At 51.1% G+C, this 18,064-nt stretch overlaps 1 protein-coding gene across 1 annotated transcript; it reads right to left on the bottom strand.

Annotated features, from left to right (window-relative positions):
- Nucleotides 1-1,036: 1,036 nt before the first annotated feature.
- On the bottom strand, nucleotides 1,037-10,765 carry LOC144373610 (uncharacterized). The gene is made up of 7 exons (XM_078036652.1): nucleotides 10,753-10,765; nucleotides 10,148-10,282; nucleotides 8,656-8,771; nucleotides 8,259-8,489; nucleotides 7,062-7,176; nucleotides 3,303-4,775; nucleotides 1,037-1,408 (listed from the first exon to the last, which is right to left on the bottom strand). Exons 1-6 carry the CDS (start codon nucleotides 10,763-10,765, stop codon nucleotides 4,612-4,614), a joined length of 774 nt encoding a protein of 257 aa, XP_077892778.1. The 3' UTR covers nucleotides 1,037-1,408; nucleotides 3,303-4,611.
- Between the last annotated feature and the right edge of the window lie 7,299 nt (nucleotides 10,766-18,064).

Below are 18,064 nucleotides of genomic sequence, written 5' to 3'. Positions count from 1 at the left end.
GCTGAGAAGATCAGTTCTCCAAAGTCTCACTGACATCCATTTGTCACACTCATTTACAACATTCACTTGAAGTGCAGGTGCCCACATGAGTGAACTGTTTTTTTTTATCAATGGCACAGAGGCTTCAATGTGTAAGCATGCCTGTCACCTGTAAGAAGCAGTTTTGAATTCTTCTAGGTCCACAGGAAAAAAAAATAGCATGTGCTCACTTACAACAAAGTTAATCAACAAAGCAAATTGAAACTGCTTGCAGCAAACAGCTTCCATTCTCCCATTCCCCAGCTATTTTCAGCAATCGCATCCAGAGTCCAATTCCAGCTCAATATAAAATGTGTGCTCCCAAGGAAGCCTGTATAATTGACATCACCCAACTTGGGGAGGCAAGGGGAATGCTGAGAAGATCAGTTCTTCAAAACTCCTACTTTTTCAGAAAACTCATTGAAAGGCAGGGTACCCACTTGCAGCCATCAGTGTTTGACAGATGGCACAGAGGCTTCAATGTGAAACCGTGAATGCCAATCATTACAAGTGCTTCTGACACACTCTAGTGCAACCTGGGACACCCCAAAGTGCTCAATGAGAACACACTTTGTTCCTGCAAGTGGAAGCAGCTTGCATGAACTGTTTCAATCAGGAAATTCCAAGCTCTTCTCAGCAATCACATTCAGAGCACAGTTTTGGCCCAATAGAAAAAGGGTCCTAGCAAGAGGGTCCCACACCTACGATCACCTTCATAAGGTAGCTTCCCATCTTCTGTGTGGAAGTGGGTTTCTCCTTGGCCCTTATGCTGTAGAGGAGACCACTAGGAGCTAAGCTTCATGCAGGACCATCTGACCTGGACTTTTTGCAAGCCCTATGAAGCCCTCACACAAGCTCAAATGCTACAGGACTCTGCAGACCAGTCCATGCAACAGTAGACATTCATTCATTGTCTAGAGTCTACAGGTTCCTAAATGCATGGCATTCATTATCATCAAATGCACAATTTGGATCAAAAACCATCACAGTAGATCAGGTAACAAATCATCACAGTAGATCAGGTAACAAAAACATATATATTTTAAAATAATAATATATTAATGGGAACAACAAATACAGGATAGAGTAACAACTGTGTTACTAAACAAGGTCAAAGACAATGGCAAACTATAGATTCAAACTTTGAAGCAAATAGTAATCAATGTAAATATTCCTGGGCTGCCTCAGCCCCGCCCAGGCACACAGCAGCAGAATGGTTTTGCAAGCATCCTCAGGAGGGCTGGAGCCTTCTTTGCAGGACGAGAGGGAGGTTGAGGCTGGATCCACTCATCATTCTTTTGGGAGAGGCTCCTTTTCCTCAGCACGAATTTGGGTTTCGTGTGAGGGTTCTTTGCGTAAAATACGTTGGCCTGCGCTGGAATCCTCAGCTCTGGGGAGAGAGGGGTGTACAAAATAAGGTGGCTCAGGAGGTGCTCCCTGGGACACCCCAACATCTGAGAGCCTGTGCCAGAAACGAACTGAGCCACACACCTGAGAGCTCTCCAATTCAGCACCAATACCAACAAGACAGCCTCCACAGTCCTCCCTGAGGAAGAACTAGGCAGAGCACTTCAACAGACCTAATGTCTGTTCCTACCAAAGGCTTTGGACTCCAAAACATCCCAGGTCCTCTTGCGTCTGCCAAAGCACACCACTAGGGTTTGCATCTGAAATCTCCCACAAAAGTGCCGAAGATTCAGACCCCACATGAGCCATCTTCACAGGTGGGTTTGGAAGGAAGCATTGGATGGTGAGTGCTCTGATGTCAACATGAAATTCTCATTCAAGATGAATACACTACTGGGAGGTGGGAGGGACTGGAAGAAAGGTGGAGCATGCTTGGAGGAAGACCTAAACAGGAGTGCGCCCTGGGCAACAGTACCTTGTCCCTGTTGGCTCCACTGAATCCTCATTCTCCAAGTAGAGGTCCTCCTTCTCCTCTCCGTCTTTCTCTCTCTCCCTCTCTCCCAGCCTTGTTCTCTCTCTCCCAGTCTATGCCTTTGTGGCAAGGGCTGAGGAGCTCTCCACTGCCACACACTAGAGCTTTATGGACAGCCTCAGTGCACAACCAAAGAGAAAGTTGTGAAACCCAGAGAAAAGGCCTAGGATTCTCAAGTATGGCCACGGTGAGGACAGGCTGACCAGCACGGATACCACATTAGAGCCACGCTTCTGCGTTGGTGGAGCCTGCTTCCATGTGAACCAGGCTTCTGAGAATGGAGGCCACATTCCAAATGCTGCCCTCCTGAGAACAATGATTCCAAAGACCAGCAAAGGGACTGCTTCCCTCCGACATGGTGTATGGCCCAGTGGTGCCATGACCCCGAGTGGGGGAATACAACAGCCAGCTTCTCCTTCCTCTGAACACCTCTTTCCTCTCGCCCTCCTCTAACCTAGAGCCTGTTCTCCATCCCTTCTGGGTTGGATGTGGGGATCTCTGCTATGAATTTCTTAGGCTACCAAGGCCCCAGACAGACTTCCTCTTCCATAGACTCTACTAACCTAACAGAAGGTTAAGATAGGAGACAAGTGATCCTAGAACTCATTGGGATGGTGGTCTTCAGCGTACATAGGCTGGGATAATGGCTGCTGAGGTGTTTGGCTCACAAAAGCCAACCAACCAACCAATGAAAAAGCGCTGACATTATTATCAGATGAGCTCTGTGGCTACGTGCTCAGGAAGCCCTCATCTGACTCTAGTTAGGGATCATAACCTGGCTATTGGGATCACTCCTTGGCTAGTGGACTCAGGTGCGGAAGACCATGGAATTGATGCAAAAACAGATGATTCAAGCTGTCTCCCAGGCTGTGTTTTCTTCCCAATTTCATCCTGTTACTGCTTGCTAGAATCTTGGCAATGCTCTGCCCAGGCAGTGGTTTTCTGGTCACACAGAAGGCTTTCAATCCTACTGCTTCAGTCCACAAAATGCCAGTTCCATCTTTAGCCCATGCATTCCCATGTTCCTCTGAAACCACTCCTATCTCAGACCACAGAACCATACTGCTCCTGGAAAGAGGCTTTCCTCCTCACTCCTCAATGATGTCAGCTTTGCATGCGTCTTCATGTCCTGGGCAGGGCACCTGGTGGGGAGCCGCACTAGCCACTGGGGTATACCAAAACACCTGGAGAGCTTACACCAGCAGAAGTGCAGTTGGCTTTGTGCACGAGCCCAACACACCCTGTTGGAGTGTTCTTGGGGGTCAGAGACTACTCTTTGGTGCTAAGAGTTGACCTGAGTCCACATCCTGACCCTTGCTCTCTGTCATCTGATTGTCCCACTTACTCTGACGGTGAGAGATGATTTGGCCCAGCTCATATTCCTCCGGCTTCTCCTGAGTAAGCAAGTGTAGCTCGAGGGCCCTGCGGATGACGACAGGAGCCCGATCGTGGCAGGTCACCTGGAGCAGCATGGAAGACAGGCCTTCAGGAAATGGGCCTTGAAGTGACTACTCAAGGACAGTGGGCAGGGGCATTCTGGAGGCACCTCCACTCTAAATACAAGGGCAACATCCATGACCCTACTACCTGAGGCTGACCTCCTGCTCATCGCGTGGGCTCTTCCCATAGGCTACTAGCCCAATCCTTGTACATAGGACTTCCTGGACCTGCCATTGCTCTTTGTGGAGCTGCACTCCTCTCCAAGTGAAAGGACCCCACTACCTGCATACAGATGCAATCTCATCCCACAAGTTGGGAGGAATGGGACAATAGCCTCCAAGATCCTAGGTCTGCCCGAGGATGCAGGCGGCATTGGGAATGGCCTAGGCACAAAACCTAGAGGCTTTGGTCTGGATTGCCAGGGCCCAAATCAGACCCAGGAACATGACCACACACAGGAGTGACGAAAGAGAGCCATGAGAGCTCCTGGCCTCCAGAGGCTCAGTGCTGGCTGGGGTGTACGAGGGCACCTGTTCCGCCAAGGGTAAACATTGGGTTACCTGGACATTTAGTGTGCTTGCTCCACATCCATACTGACTCTGCAGAGAGACCCTCTCAGCTCCTTGTTCAAGGAACATGCAGAACCTCATACTGGTGTCCTGCTCCATAGAGGCCAGCATCCCATACAGAGGAACCTGCAACCTAGGTCCTGGCCTGTTCTCATCTGTCACTCATACCTGCCTCTGCCCTTCTGGACTGCATGCTGCCACCTGACACACAGACTCCCTCAGACATGGCGGTGGACAAGCTGCTGCTCTCCCTCATCTCAGCTCCAGCCCTTCACACTGACCTCTTCCTTCTTGATTCCCATCTATCCTCCTGATCATCCAGAAGCTCCAAATTCAAGAGGGCATGAGTAGTTCATGGTATTGGACCAGTGTCTGCTCCCCACCCAGGTGTAAGCACCAGGGGACACCCCTGCTCCCAGGCTTACCAAAACAGTCTTGGCCATCTTTGGACTTTGTGTTTCTAAGTGGACACGAATTAAGCAGGTGTCTCCCACCTGCTTGTGGGAAAGCGGCCTGGAGGACTTGCAGGTTGATTCTGAGAACTGTGGGGGATGGAACATCAGCAAACCCAGAAACAGAAAGCCACCCCAGCCTGTCAGTTGGCTCTATGGGCTTCTAGCACATATGTCCAGGTGCTCAGGCTTCTCATTTCCCCAGGTGGGAGTGGAATGGCAGCACAAGTACAGCTTGAATAAGGTAGGTGTTTACCTCCTTTCCCTTGACCTCGCGGCGTTTCCTCACGATGAAATAATATTTGATTTGTGGATTCATGGACAGATACATCAGTGAGTGGTCAGGGACCTTGATTTCTGCAGAGCAAAGTGGAGAGAATTGTTAGGTGGCACTCAAGGATTAGACCACAAAACACCCACAACCCCTGAGAGTCTTCGCCAGGGCGAGCCTGCACCAGAATTGAGAGCCCTCCTATCCAGCTACAGTGCCACCAAAGACTCCCTCAGTGATTCTTCCCTGGAGAAGATGATGTACAGGATTCTAAACCAAAAGAGCACCTGGCAATGGAAACAGCACCTTGGGCCCAGAACTTCTCAGTGCAGGTTGGATCTGCCAAAGGGACACTGCCAGGATCTGCATCAGGATTGGCAAAGGCTCCTGTGCTTAGGCCTTTCTCCCCAGGGCAGCCATGCTCACACATGGGCATTCAGGGAAGCGTTGGATGGTGGGGGAATTCATCCCCTTGCCCTGGATGAATCCACTCATGGATGAATACACGGAGGGGAGGTGTGTTGGGCATGGACATGGGAGGACTTGAGCAGGGTGGTGCCCTGGAGAACTCTATTGTTTTCTAGGATCGCTCTCCTTCCCCTTGTTTCTCATCAGGAGCTGTCTGCTTGGTACTTTTATTCTGGTTCTTGTTCTACTTCTGGCTCTTCTTTCTGTCCTGCATCTTCTTGTAGTTCTTTCTGGGTCTTTTTCCTGTTCTTACATGATTCCTTCTTGTTCTTCTTCTTGTGTATCTCCCTCCACCCTTCCTTCTGTTCACCTCCTTCTTTTTCTTCTTCTGCCTCCTGCTCTTTATCGTGTGATCCTCTCCCCACTCAGGAGTGTCTCTTTCTCCTCCTCCTCCTTCTCCTTCTTTCTCTGGCAATGGTGGGGCGTCCTGAGGAGTTCAAATCTATCACACTCTTCTGCCCAGATGCAGCCTCTGTTCAGTAGTCCAAGATGAAATCAGTTCTCAATCAATGGCCAGGAGTGAAACCAAGACCAAAGACAAGTGACTTCCTTTCTTTGTCATTGTCACAGTCAGGAAAGACTGAATAACAGACACCGCATTCTGGATAGGCTTCTACCTGTGGTAGTCAGCACCTCATCTGGACCAGGATTGCTAAAATAGATTCCACCTCCATAAAGCTTCCCCAATGAAAACAAGGTCTCCAAAATCTAGGAGAGGGCCAGCATCACTGCCACCCTCCTGCCATAAGGCATAGATGCCATCACACCTAGTGGGTTCCAGGCCCCCCGTAGTCCTCCCTTTTGACGTCTTTTACACACAAACCTCCCCTGGTCTGGAGCCTGCTCTCAACTGATGCTTGGGTTGAAAGTCTGTTTCTGAAATCACCTTTGTAGATTCTCGGTTTGGTAATTCCTTTTGACTGGCTTATTTTTTTACTAGGGATAAAGCCAGAGGCACTTAAGCACTGAGACCATTCCCAGGCCTTTTGACTTGGGTACAGGGTCTCCCTAAGTTTCTGAGGCTGTTTGGAAATCCCCTTCCCCCTGCACTGCCTCCCAAGTCCCTGAGATTCGCAGACACTGCCCCTTGCCCAGCTCCTTGCACCTCAGTCTTCCTCATGTGTGAGACAGAGCCAACTCAAATGAGGCAGTGTGTGAAAATGGGAAAACTCACTTACGTGCTCGACAGATGGTGTGTTCTACTGTGGACAGGCTGGGATGGTGGAGGCTAGGAGTGTCGGGCTCACAAGAAAGGAAAGAGCACTGGCATTGTGGACAGCTCAGCATTGTGGCCTCTGTTCTTCAGATGCCCTTCTTTGTTGCTGGAAGGAATAATAACCTGGCCATTCTGATATCTTCAGGAGATGGGCACCCAGGCACAGAGGACTTGGAATTGTTCCAAAAAGAACCCAAACAGGCTGTCCCCTGGCCTTGACTTCCTCTTCACTGAGTCCTGTTCCCAGTTGCTGCAATCCTGACATTCTTGAGTAGGCAGGACTTCTCATATCCTGGCCATGGATTGGGACCTGTGCGGCTTCCGTCCATAGCAATGCTGATCCAATCAGGACCCATGCTCTGCTCCTCTTCATTTGAAGGCATCCTTATCAGTGAGCCATAAACCAAACTGATGATAGATTGAGCCTCTCTCTGCCTTGCCCTCATCGATATTAGCTTTGCATTGCCAGACCAGGTCCAGGGGAGAACACATTTAGAGAGGTCCAGCAGCCGCCTGGGGCCTCATTGAACTCGTCCACACTGGACACGCCCATCACTGCACTTGGTTTCCTGCACCAGGCCCACCACACTCTGGCTATTTTAGGGCCAAGGCCCACTTTCTCTTGGCTGTGAGTTATCCTGAGCCCACTGTGGATCATGTCTCCCCACTGTCTGATTGTCCTACTTACTGTCATGCAGAGACATCATTCTCAGCAGCTCAAAGTTGTCCACATCCTCATGCTGCAACAAATTTTGGTCCAAGGCCCTGCGGATGAGGCTTGTCACCCTCTCCTGACACGTCACCTAGATCAGGGTGGGACAAATGTCATCAGAGAATGGCTTTTAGAGGAGCTACCCAAAAGACTGTGGTCAAACATTCAGGAGAAATGTTAGCTACATATACAAGGGCACAATCTTGTTATCCTGCTACCTGAGTGTGGCCTCCATATACCCCCTGGGTTCTTGCAACGTGCTACTAGAACAATCCTGGTACAAATATCTGCCTGTACCTGCCATCTCCCCTCCCCCTGGGGAGCCACATTCCACTCAGGTCAAAGGACCAAACTGCCTATGCACAGACACACTCTCATCTCACTGAGATGACAGCAATGGGCCAGGGATCTGCGCACCAAGTGTGCTCTGGGATGCAGGCTGCCTTTGTGGGTGGAAGAGGCAGATGCACTGAAAATTTTGGTCCTGACTGCCACTACACAAAACAGACTCAGATGCAAGAGTGTGCACTTGAGTGCTTCATGATAGCCTGGAGAGGCCCTGGGCTCTGGAAGCTCGGTGTGGGTCTGGTTCTAATGATGTACTTGACTCAGCACTGGCAGTCACTGAACATGTCTCCTCTGCAGCTGGACACCTGCAGCATTAGCGTGTCTACTGCACATCCATAGAAATTCTGCCAAGAACCCCTTTAGCTCCGTATTTACATACATGCAAAGACTGACATTCCGAAGTTTGGCATGACCCCCCAGGTGATCCCGACCCCAAATTTTCACACCTAGTCATGCTAAGGAGGTTCTCTTCCCTGCCACCAGGAACACACCCCCTCCTACACATGTGACAAGTCACTGCCAGCTCCGCTGCTCCAACCTCACTCATTGAGAATACCAAGTTCTAGGCACTGCAGCCTGCACCCTGGACATATCTCTGCCTTCATCTGTCCACAGCACTTCCGTCTGCACTTCTGGCCTGCCAAACCCACAATACACAGGCCCACTCACCGCTGCAGCTGGGCATGCTGAGGCTCTCCCCACTCAGGTCAAGCCCTTAAGACTGACCTCTCTCTTCTTAATTTCCCACCACAGCCCCAGGGTTAGCTGTGTCTCCTGCCTTCCACTGTGGGGACACCCAGGAGGCAGCCCTGCTGTCGGGCTTACCAGGATGCGCTTTGTCTCCCTCAGGCTCTGTCCCTCTAGGAGGACGTGGACAAAGCGGCTGTCTTCCACCTGCTCGCTGGAGTGAAGCAGTGAGGAGCTGTTACTGGTGACTTTTCTCACGCACCACTCATTGGTTTGGGTGGCCTGGGGCAATGGTCCTGCAGCCACCGCAGAGCTGCTGCTCACAGCTGCTGGGATCCTGGATGCCACTGCCACAGAAGGCTCCAAGAACTGTGGGGGATGACAACATCAGCAAAGCCCAGCACCTGCACCCCACCCAGCCTGGTAGTTGGCTCTGTGGGCATTCTAAAACATCCATCCAGAACCTGAGGTTCTTGTCCCCTTGGAGGATGTGGAGTGGCACCAGGAGTAAAGACTGAAGAAGGTGGCTGTTTACCTCCTTTGGCTTGACTTTAAACAACTTGCTGGCAGCTGTTTCCTGAAGAAGAAAGTTATAATCCACTCTGCCATCCAGGGCGTAATATACGTTTCCATCAGCAGGGATCCTCAGCTCTGGAGAGGCAGGGGCAGAGGCGTGGTAGGTGACACTCAAGTAATACACTACCCAACATCCCCCACATCTGAGAGCCTCTGCCAGCTCAGGTCTCACACACAGACCTGAGAGCCCCCGAATCCAGCTACTGTTGCACCAAAGACTCCCCACTGATTCCTCCCTGAGGACCCTCTATGCACAGGAGGTCCCCTACAGGAACACCTTTCAAGGAAATAGCCCCTTGTACCCCAGACCTTCTTAGTTCACGTTGGACCCACCAAAGACAAACAGCTAGAGTTTGTATCTGGATTGGTCCCCAAAGACTCATGTGTTCAAATTTTTCTCCCCACTGCAGCAATGATCACAGGTCAGTTTATGGAAAAGCACTTGATGGTGGGTGCCTCCACCTTGCCAGTGGATTCATCCACTCATACAGGGCTACACTAATTGGAGGGGTATGGTTTGGAGGTGTGTTGAGCGTAGGTGGAGGATGTCCACAGCAGGGCTGTGCCATCCAGAGATATATATTTCTCTTGAGTTCCCCACTTCTGCATTTTCTCCTCATGAGTCTAATTCTCATTCACATTTTTAATCAATTTATTGTTATACTTCTTGTTCGGCTTGTGTTTCTCCTTCTTGTTCTTGTTCTTCTTCATCTTCTCCTCATGCTTCTTCTTAAAGTCATCTTGACCTTCTTATTCATGGTCTCCTCCTTCAACTTATTTTCATTTTTCTACTTCTCCTTCTCCTCCTCCATGTCCTCCTTCTCCTCGTCCTCCTCATCCTTGTCCTCCTCCTCCTCGTCCTCCTCCTCCTCTTTCTTCTTCTTCTTTCTCTCTCTCTCTCTTCTCTCTCTCTCTCTCTCTCTCTCTCTCTCTCTCTCTCTCTCTCTCTCTCTCTCTCTCTCTCTCTCCAAGAAGAGTTTACAAGCTGTGAAGGGTTCTATTCTACCACACTCTTCTCTCTAGAAATGGCCTCTGGTCCTAAGTAAACTCAGTTTGCAATGAATAGAAAGATTGGAAGCCAGAAATGATTCTTCATTGAACTGCTTTTCTCATGTACTCATCTAGGTCAGGAAAGGCCACCAAAGTAGGCACCCTGTGGTTGTCTGTCTTCTTTGACACAAGACAAAGAAGCCTCTCTTCTTGGCCCCTTGTGGATAATAGCTTTGCAATGCCTCCTCAGGCCAAGGAAAGAACACATGATAGGCAGGTCCACAGCCCCTGGGGAACATGAAGAACCTGCAGATTTATGCCCCATCATTACACTTTGTTTTATGCACAAGTCCCACCATACTCATCCTGGGCACTGGGTCAATGCACACTGTGTTCTGGCTCCCAGTTATCGTGAGCCCACTGTGACTCACTGCTCCCTACCCTCTGATGGTTCCACTTACTCTGATGGTTCGAGAGAATTTGCAGAAGCTCGTAGTTTTCTGGGTCCTCCTGCTGGAGCAAGTGTGCATCTAAGGCCCTGCGGATGATGACTGGAGCCCTGTCCTGGCAGGTCACCTGAGCAGGGTTGGAGAAAGCTCATCAGAGAGGGAATTTGGGAGTAGCTACCCAGAGGACAGTGCTCAAGGACAATCAGAGACAAGTGAGCTCTCAACACAAGGGCACCATCTTGATACCCTGCTACCTGAGGCCTTCATGTGATCATGTGGGGGTCTTCCTATGAGCCTCTAGTCCAATCTTAGTACAAGAGTTTGCTTCAACCTGCTATGCCCTACAGGGACAAGGGAATAAGGACCAAAAGACTTTGTACAGACACACTCTAGTCCCATCAAGATGGGAGGAATGGTCCAGTGCACTTCCATATCCCTGCTCTGGTCTGGGATGCAGCTGCATTTTTGTATGGACCAGGCACAAACCCTAGGTGCTTTGGTCCTGACAGCCAGGGCACAACACACACTAGGACTCTTTAATGATAGGCATGGAAGCTGCTGGGCTCGAGAGTGTCAGTGCTTGCTAGGGTGTCAGGAGGTTCGGACCCAGCAGGTACAGTGGTTCAACATAGCTCCCCTGGAGGTGGACACCAGAGTCTCATGATGGATACTCCACACCCAGGAAAATTCTGCAGAGAGAGCCGCTAAATCTCTATTCACATACATGCAAACTAGGACACTAATGGGCCCCTCCAAGGCCCCCAGTTCTCTGTGACCCACACCTACCCACCCTAATCATTCTACAATGGCTCCCTTCCCTTCAACCAGCAACATATCCCCTCCCACACACAAGAAAATGACTGCCAACTCCTGTGCTTCAACCTCCACGGTTCAATATACTCCTCCTCAATACCAAGGTCAGTAGAGGATGGCCTGTACCCTCGATATTTCTCTGACCTCCTCTGAACCCAGCACTCACTCCTGCACTTCTGACCTGCACATCCCAAAACACGCAGGCCCACTCGCACCCAGACCTGGCATGCTGCTGCTCTCCCGCCTCTCTCTTGCTCACTTTCTGCTCTCCTTCCTGACCTTCCAGAAGCTCCAGTTCAAGAAGACAGGCCTAGTCCAAAGTGTTTGCTGTGGACTCGGTCTTCCCCACTGTGGGCTCCCAGGAGACTCCCCTGCTCGAAGACTCACCAGGATGCTCCTATACTGTGTTGTCCTTTCCTTTTCCAGGTAGACGTGAATGAGGCACCTGCCTCTCATCCGCTTGTTATATTGGGGCCTTGGGGAGGACCGAGTAGAGACCCCTGATGTCCTGGACTCCGGCTCTGCCCCTTCCCTGGGAGAAGGCTCTGGCTCTGGGGTTGGCTGAGGAGCCGTGACAGGAACTGAGCTTGTAGCTAGAGGAGAAAAGATGCCAACATGACTGCCTTGCCCTGACCTTCCCACAGACAGACAATACCTCTGCTGCCAGGAAGAACTCAGGCCCTTGGCCCACACAGGACCTCTTTGCAGACTGGGGTCACTTCCTGAATGGACAAAGGCTTGTCCTAATTTCCAGCCCAACACCAGGCATACAGACTCCCTGCAGTGGGACAACAGTCGGACCTTTCCTCATATACCCTTAGGTACTCACCACAGTCCGCCTGGCTCTCAGGCTTTGCCTGGCTTGATTTGCCATCTTCAATTGTGGCCAGGAGGTGGTGTGCTTGGTGTTCCAGGTTCAAGCCTCCCAGCAGGAGCCACATGGATAGCAGCTGCTGCAGACTCAGAAAGCCTGGAGGCTGATGGGAAGCCTCGGAGTAGAGGTTCACCCAGGTCCCCAGGAAGGAAGGTGAGGCACTGTGGGGAGGAAGGTGTGGAGTCAGCAAAACCCTGGCCTTGCCTTCACCACGGCCTCCAGAGAAAACCTCTGACCCTACACTGGGGAGAGCAGTCTTTCCTCAGCCTTCCCAAGTCAAATCACCTTGCAGGTCCCTATTCTGGAAACAGGAGCCCACCCTCTTGACCCCAAGCCCATTCCATGTTGAAGTTGGTCCAGGGGTCCACCATAGTCACTGAAGAGGACAACGTGCACTTATGCCCCATGGAGTCAGGGATGCAGTCACATGTAGGATATGTACTCATGGCACCTGCGGTTTGAGGCTGACCCCCATGAAAAGGGACACAATGGCAGTCATTTGCACCCTATTTTTCAATGAATTATGAAATGTGACTGGAAACGTGTCTTCACACAGTGGGTGCTTTCTCCATGTTCATCAGTGAATGAGCCCAAACTGCTGATTCCCACATATCTCTGGGTGTGGGAGCCGCCATGTCCAAAGCCCCTGTCCAGCTATGTCCCAGCTAGGATGCTCTGTCCCACTATGGAAATTAACATGTCTTTATTAACCCAAAAGTGCTTTTCCCAAGGCCTGAGTTTTGAGACGCCTCTGGCACAGATCTACGTTCTTCACAAAGCCAATATCACACCAGAAAGACCACCTGGCCTCGCTGAGTCCACCTGGGAATGAGCTCAGTGCACACCATTGAGCTGTGGTGCCCAGTGTGTGGGGACTGCTCCACGGACCTCTGTGGATCAGCTGGAGTCAGGATGGTTTCTCTGCCTGAGAGCGGAGTTCACTCCCCTTGCAAGGCTGTGGCAGGCACCTCCAGGACTCGTCCCATTCGGGACTGACATTCCACTATGAGTGTGGTCCTCTATCTCATTAGGTATCACAAACCTTTGGGTCCCTGAGAGGTACATGGCAGCCCCAAGACCCAGGCATGAGGGGGCTACACACTTGGGCTTGGTGGTCTGGTGCTTACCTTGGGAACAAGAGATCCAGCACCTGATGGGTGGGGATGGAATCCCAGGAGATTAACCCCATGTTGCCGCTGCAATGTAGGTTCCTCCCACAAATGACAGGCAGGAGCTCATTCCTAAGCTGGTCCTGCCTGTAAGGTTCAAGGCTCTGTACCCTGAAGGGCTCCTCCGTGTTCTCATCATTTTCACCCTGTGTTGGGACCAAGAATGTTGGTTTAAAATGGAAATGGTGACAAACAGAAAAATGACTTGTGCCAATACACTAGAGTCAAAGCACAATGGGACAGTTCCCATCAGTACAAACACACACCCACACACACCCACACACACACAGTCAGAATAGGAGTCCTGGGCCATTCATCAGGGATCAGACTAGAGGGCCTGCTGGGCTCACCTGCCCTGTGCTACTCACTGTTACTCTTGAGCTCCTCTGCGACAATCGCCAGAGGCTCTGGCGTCTAAGATGAAGCCTCACCCAGTGCATCCACAAAAGGGCTAGTTGGCCCCCCTGAGATTCCTGGGAGCCTGAGGCTCGGCATTGTTTGCAACCACAGGAGAACATCCTTCTCCCTCCAGTTTCTCCAACCAAATGAGCTCGGATGGCTTGGTCAGTTAAGTGGGTGCCTGGATACCAGGGTTCCATGTTCTGTTTGATCCATTGTCAAGGCAATGATGTCATTTCCTGTGCCCATACCTGAGCCTCTTTTCACATAAGACCACTTTCAAAAGCCCTATGAGCTGCTGATTTCTCCTCCATGCCTAAACATCTCAGGTGCGCAGGTGTTCACCAACAACTACCCAAACATCCCCACCAGCATCTGCCCTGCTTGGTGCCACTAGAGTTCCAGCTTGGAGCCTTCAAAAATGCATTCACAACCAGTCCTTCCCTCTCAGCAGCTTTTGGACCCTGGTCCCATCATTGTGCAACTCATGGTGTGCCCAGTCTTTTCTGGAAAGTAGGGTAGCATCTAATCTCTAGGGTTTATTGTGTCTATTGGCCCATAACACCCTCTATTCTCTCTGAAACCAGAGATGGGACTCACAGGTGGCTAAAGCACAAATGTAGAGATGGGACAATCACAAGAAGGGCAGAGACAAAGAATGCACCCCAACTCAATCAGGCCTGTGTCCCACACAGGGACGTGGCCAATGTCCGTCCCATCATGGCTGCAGTTCCCTCTCTACACCATGGCAAGTTGGAGGGGACTGAGATGCAGAGGCTGCTCCCCTCTGCCATACAACTTCCCAAGGCTTCTCCTAAGATTTCAAAAGGGCCAAGTGTGTCTAGTGTTGGGGTCTCACAGAGACTCCGAGGTACCACAGCATCCTGCTGCCCAGAACCGGTTCACCCCTCACCTCAAGGGGGCTCAGCCTCTGCATTCATGGGAATTGAAGTGGGTACAGGTGATGGGATATCACCTCCAAGACTGAGTTATGCCAAGTCTATGACCCCTGTCTGCATCCCTGTCTCCAGCACCACTCCCTTCTCTCTCTTTCCTCCCCAGAGCAAACAAATCCATTTAGCAAGTGTGTCCTGTGATAAAGACATGACAGTCACCCATCCTCTCATTGCAAAAACACTGAGGCTCAGCCAACATGGATCCTACCAGGAACACAGGCATAAACTCAGAGTCCGATCCTCCCAGCCCAGCCTCAGTGGAGCCTGGACTCCCAGCCTCCTGAGTCAAGGAAACAGAGGTGCCTAGCCGAGCCACCTTGGATGCAGCCACACACAAACTGAACTCATCAATGCCCCTTGCTCTCAGTTGTGAGTAAGAGGGGAGGTGGTGTTTCACAACCCTGGACATCAAGTGCAGTCTCCAGGCTTTGGGGTGTGCCCTGGCCTCTCTCTATCTGCCCAGGCCCTCCAACTCACACTGGCCTTTTACCCAACCTCCTCCTAGGGCCAAACTCAATCCTGCCTCTCAATTTCTTCTGCCTTCCCCAACACACTGCTCCGCAAAATGAGCAGGGCTGGCTCTCTGTTATCATGCTGGTGTCAGCAGCAATGCCACCCCACTGACATAATTCTGAGTCCCAACCTAGGCACTCCAGCTGTCCTTGCCACATGTGGCCCTGTTTGGGCTCTGGCTCTTGCTCTTTTCTTTCATGTGCATGTGTTTTGAGGTTTTGAGTTTCTCCCACTGCAGAACTGCAGCTGTGGCAGGGTAGAGCTCATGAAGGTGACATTCTGAGCCACATCCAATCCCATCAGGACTGTGAACTGGGGTGATGCTGGAACACAGTGATGAGTGAACACATGGGAGGTGGTTGGACCCACCTTGCCTCTGAGTGGTTTCCTTTCAGGACAGGAATGTAGGGATGGGAGCCCCTGGCGTGGGGTGCTTTGCACAAGGCGTGACCACGGGCTCTTTCCTGGCAAAAACTGGCTCCACTCAGCATGGAGAGCACTGTCATTCCTGGTGGCTAACAACAGCCCTGGACCCCAGAAAGGAACCCACACTCAAGATTAACGTCTGAGTGTGCGTGTCCTGGAGGAAATGAGGTCTCCTGATCCCAGGTGCAAAGGGGTAAGTCCTCTAACTCCAGGGGCCATGAAGGGACATCTGAGATTCCCTTGTCCTTCTTTCCCTCTCTGAACCCATGGTGTCCTCACACTAACCACAGTTAGGACCCTGGCCTCATTCTCCAGTTGGGATCATTAGGCTCCATAAAGGACAGTCTCTAAGATGCTCAGTAAACCACCACCCTCTGCACAACCCATAACCCTATTCACCCAAGAGGCAAGAGGATTTCTATTCAGGAAAACCAGGACAGGGAGAGCCTTTCTCAAGGACACAAGGACATTAGTGAGTGAGGGAGTGATTAATGGATGGAGAACTATTTCCACCACCAACTTCCAGGAGCATATATGGCCCTTTGGGCACAGGTACGGACCCTTTTTTTCCAATCAACTTTTTCAGAGAAGTGAGGCTGCCTTCTAGATGGCACCTCCACACTAAGGGGGTCTCCTACTTCTTCCACATGTACATATTGCAACGGGCCTCCCACTGTGCATCTGAGAACACTCTGTGGGCATCTGTAGCCTTTCAAGACCCCAGAAACCATGCGGGCACCCCAGCACCAGCAGAGCATTTGTGCACATCACAACAATCACCCCGGGTGAGAACTCTCCGTTCCACTCTGTACTAGGCCCTGCCATCTGTACTGATCAGTCCAACCCCTCTCCTTCCTGTTTCTTGATTATACTACCATGGTTCCCACACATGGATGCCAGGGTGCTTGTGGCCCCCCCAACCATTTGAGTTCCAGGCACAGTGGAATGTGTTTGGGAACTTCTGGATGACGGGAAGTCCCACCCTCCAGGGTTTCATCTTCAATGTAATGAGTGCAGAGGGAGCCAGGAGGGCTCTGTCAGGTAGAGAGAGGTGGGAGCTGATGGAGCCTCAACTAAGTGCCCAGGACTCTGGGTTCAGAGCTGGTGTTATGTGGAATTGTTGAGGGACGTGAAGAAAACCCAGCTCACTGTACGCAGAGACAGCAGATGCCCTCACGTGGTCAGGCTGCTGTGCTAATCAGAGCCCCGAGATGTTCCACAGGTGTGCAGGTGGGGAACCCACGTGCCAGCCCAGGCTGTTCCTGAGCACCTCTACCTGGATTCGGAGCACGTGACTCTGCATCAGCGTCCTCACATCAATGTATCCCTGCCCCCCACCCCAAAAGTTCTCTCAGAGACAGTGAGGTTCCACTGCTCTGGACTTGCCCTTTTCTCTGGGATTCTGGGGTTCCATTAATTAGGAGGTCACAACAATTCTCAGCACACAGGCTGAGCCTACTGAGATCCCAGGAGTATCCAGGCATTGCTTCTATTTATAGTCCATCATGTCCCACGACACTGTGGACACGTATTGCACTCACCTAAAGAAACCACCAGGCCCAGGGCCTTCGTGCCACTGGCCTGCAGACACCTGGAGGAACAGGCAACCTATAGGCTGCGTGGAACCAAAGACCCTAGATCCTGGGATCTGAGCTGGACACACAGCTCATGTGCACACAGTCACCACCGTCACCGAGAGTGCAATTGAAACACCCGCCGAGTTAGCAGTGGACCTGATATGCCCACGAGTGGGGGTGAACTGCATCCCTTGAAAATGATCGTGTCCAGAGAAAGGCAAATTTTGTAGGATTTCACTTATCTCAGATTCTCAATTATCAGGTTCATAAAAAGATAAAGTACAATGTTCTTTTCCTGGGCCTCAAGGGCACTAGAATTCTGCATTGATGGCAAGAGTATGTCCACGTGACTTCTGGAGATGCATGGTGGTGACGCCTATACACCAACATGAACATGCTTAATGCCACTCAACTGTGTCCTCCAAAATGGTTTAATTACAAAACAGATGTTCGGTGTCAATTACCACAATGTAAACCCTTGGGAGACTGCTGATTGACTCATCTTAGCGTAAGTCAATGAATAAAGGTCCTAAGGTGCGAAGCTACAAAATGAGGGATGAGCATGGATGAGGATGGGCGGGAGAATCCTCCCCCTCTAACACAATTAGGGAAGGATGTGCTGCCCTCAAGTGGCTGGGGGGCCTGGGATCCTGCCACAGAGGGGGATTCCAAACCTCACATGCCCTGACCCAGGCCAGAAGACCAGGTAGAGTCCAAGGACCCTGGGGTGGCCCAATGGCAATAAAGGTCAAAAGGAACTGGGATCTGCCTGGACCCTCAATCCCCTACTCTGAGCAGGGCTGCATTATGAGGCCAGAGGCCATCCACAGCAATCTGCCTTTACAGGAAAACAGGGACTGCAGGCTGCCTCTGGCTCACTGACTCAGGATGGTGTTTTCATAAAGCAAGACCACTTCCTCACATTTGACCAGCAGCTCATGCGCTGACAGCACAATGGCTGGCTTGACTCAGGCCCTGAGAAATGAAATAGAAAATTCATAGCAAACCCATCTTCAGCTCTTCCACATCATCAGGGGGTGTGATTCATTTCCATCAACAAAGATGTCTGAAATGATGTCTAAACATGCTGGGGACTCACCTCCGTGTGGAACTTTTCAGGAAAAAGGGGATCAAATCTCATGAAGCAACTCTTCTCTCCTCTAGCCCATGGGCAATGCAAGGAACCTGCATGTTACCAGAGG

Source organism: Ictidomys tridecemlineatus, unplaced genomic scaffold (assembly GCF_052094955.1).
Source record: "Ictidomys tridecemlineatus isolate mIctTri1 unplaced genomic scaffold, mIctTri1.hap1 Scaffold_444, whole genome shotgun sequence".
NCBI classification, from domain to species: Eukaryota; Metazoa; Chordata; class Mammalia; order Rodentia; family Sciuridae; genus Ictidomys; species Ictidomys tridecemlineatus.
Note: the sequence above shows the minus strand (reverse complement) of the source record. Positions and strands in the feature narration are given on the sequence as shown.

Excerpts from the sequence above, each read along its gene's own strand:
- LOC144373610 (XM_078036652.1), bottom strand. Across the intron at positions 8,772-10,147 it reads AATTCTCTCGAACCATCAGA|AGCTGAGGATCCCTGCTGAT; the intron begins GTAAGTGGAACC and ends CTGCCTCTCCAG. Across the intron at positions 8,490-8,655 it reads TTAAAGTCAAGCCAAAGGAG|TTCTTGGAGCCTTCTGTGGC; the intron begins GTAAACAGCCAC and ends CATCCCCCACAG.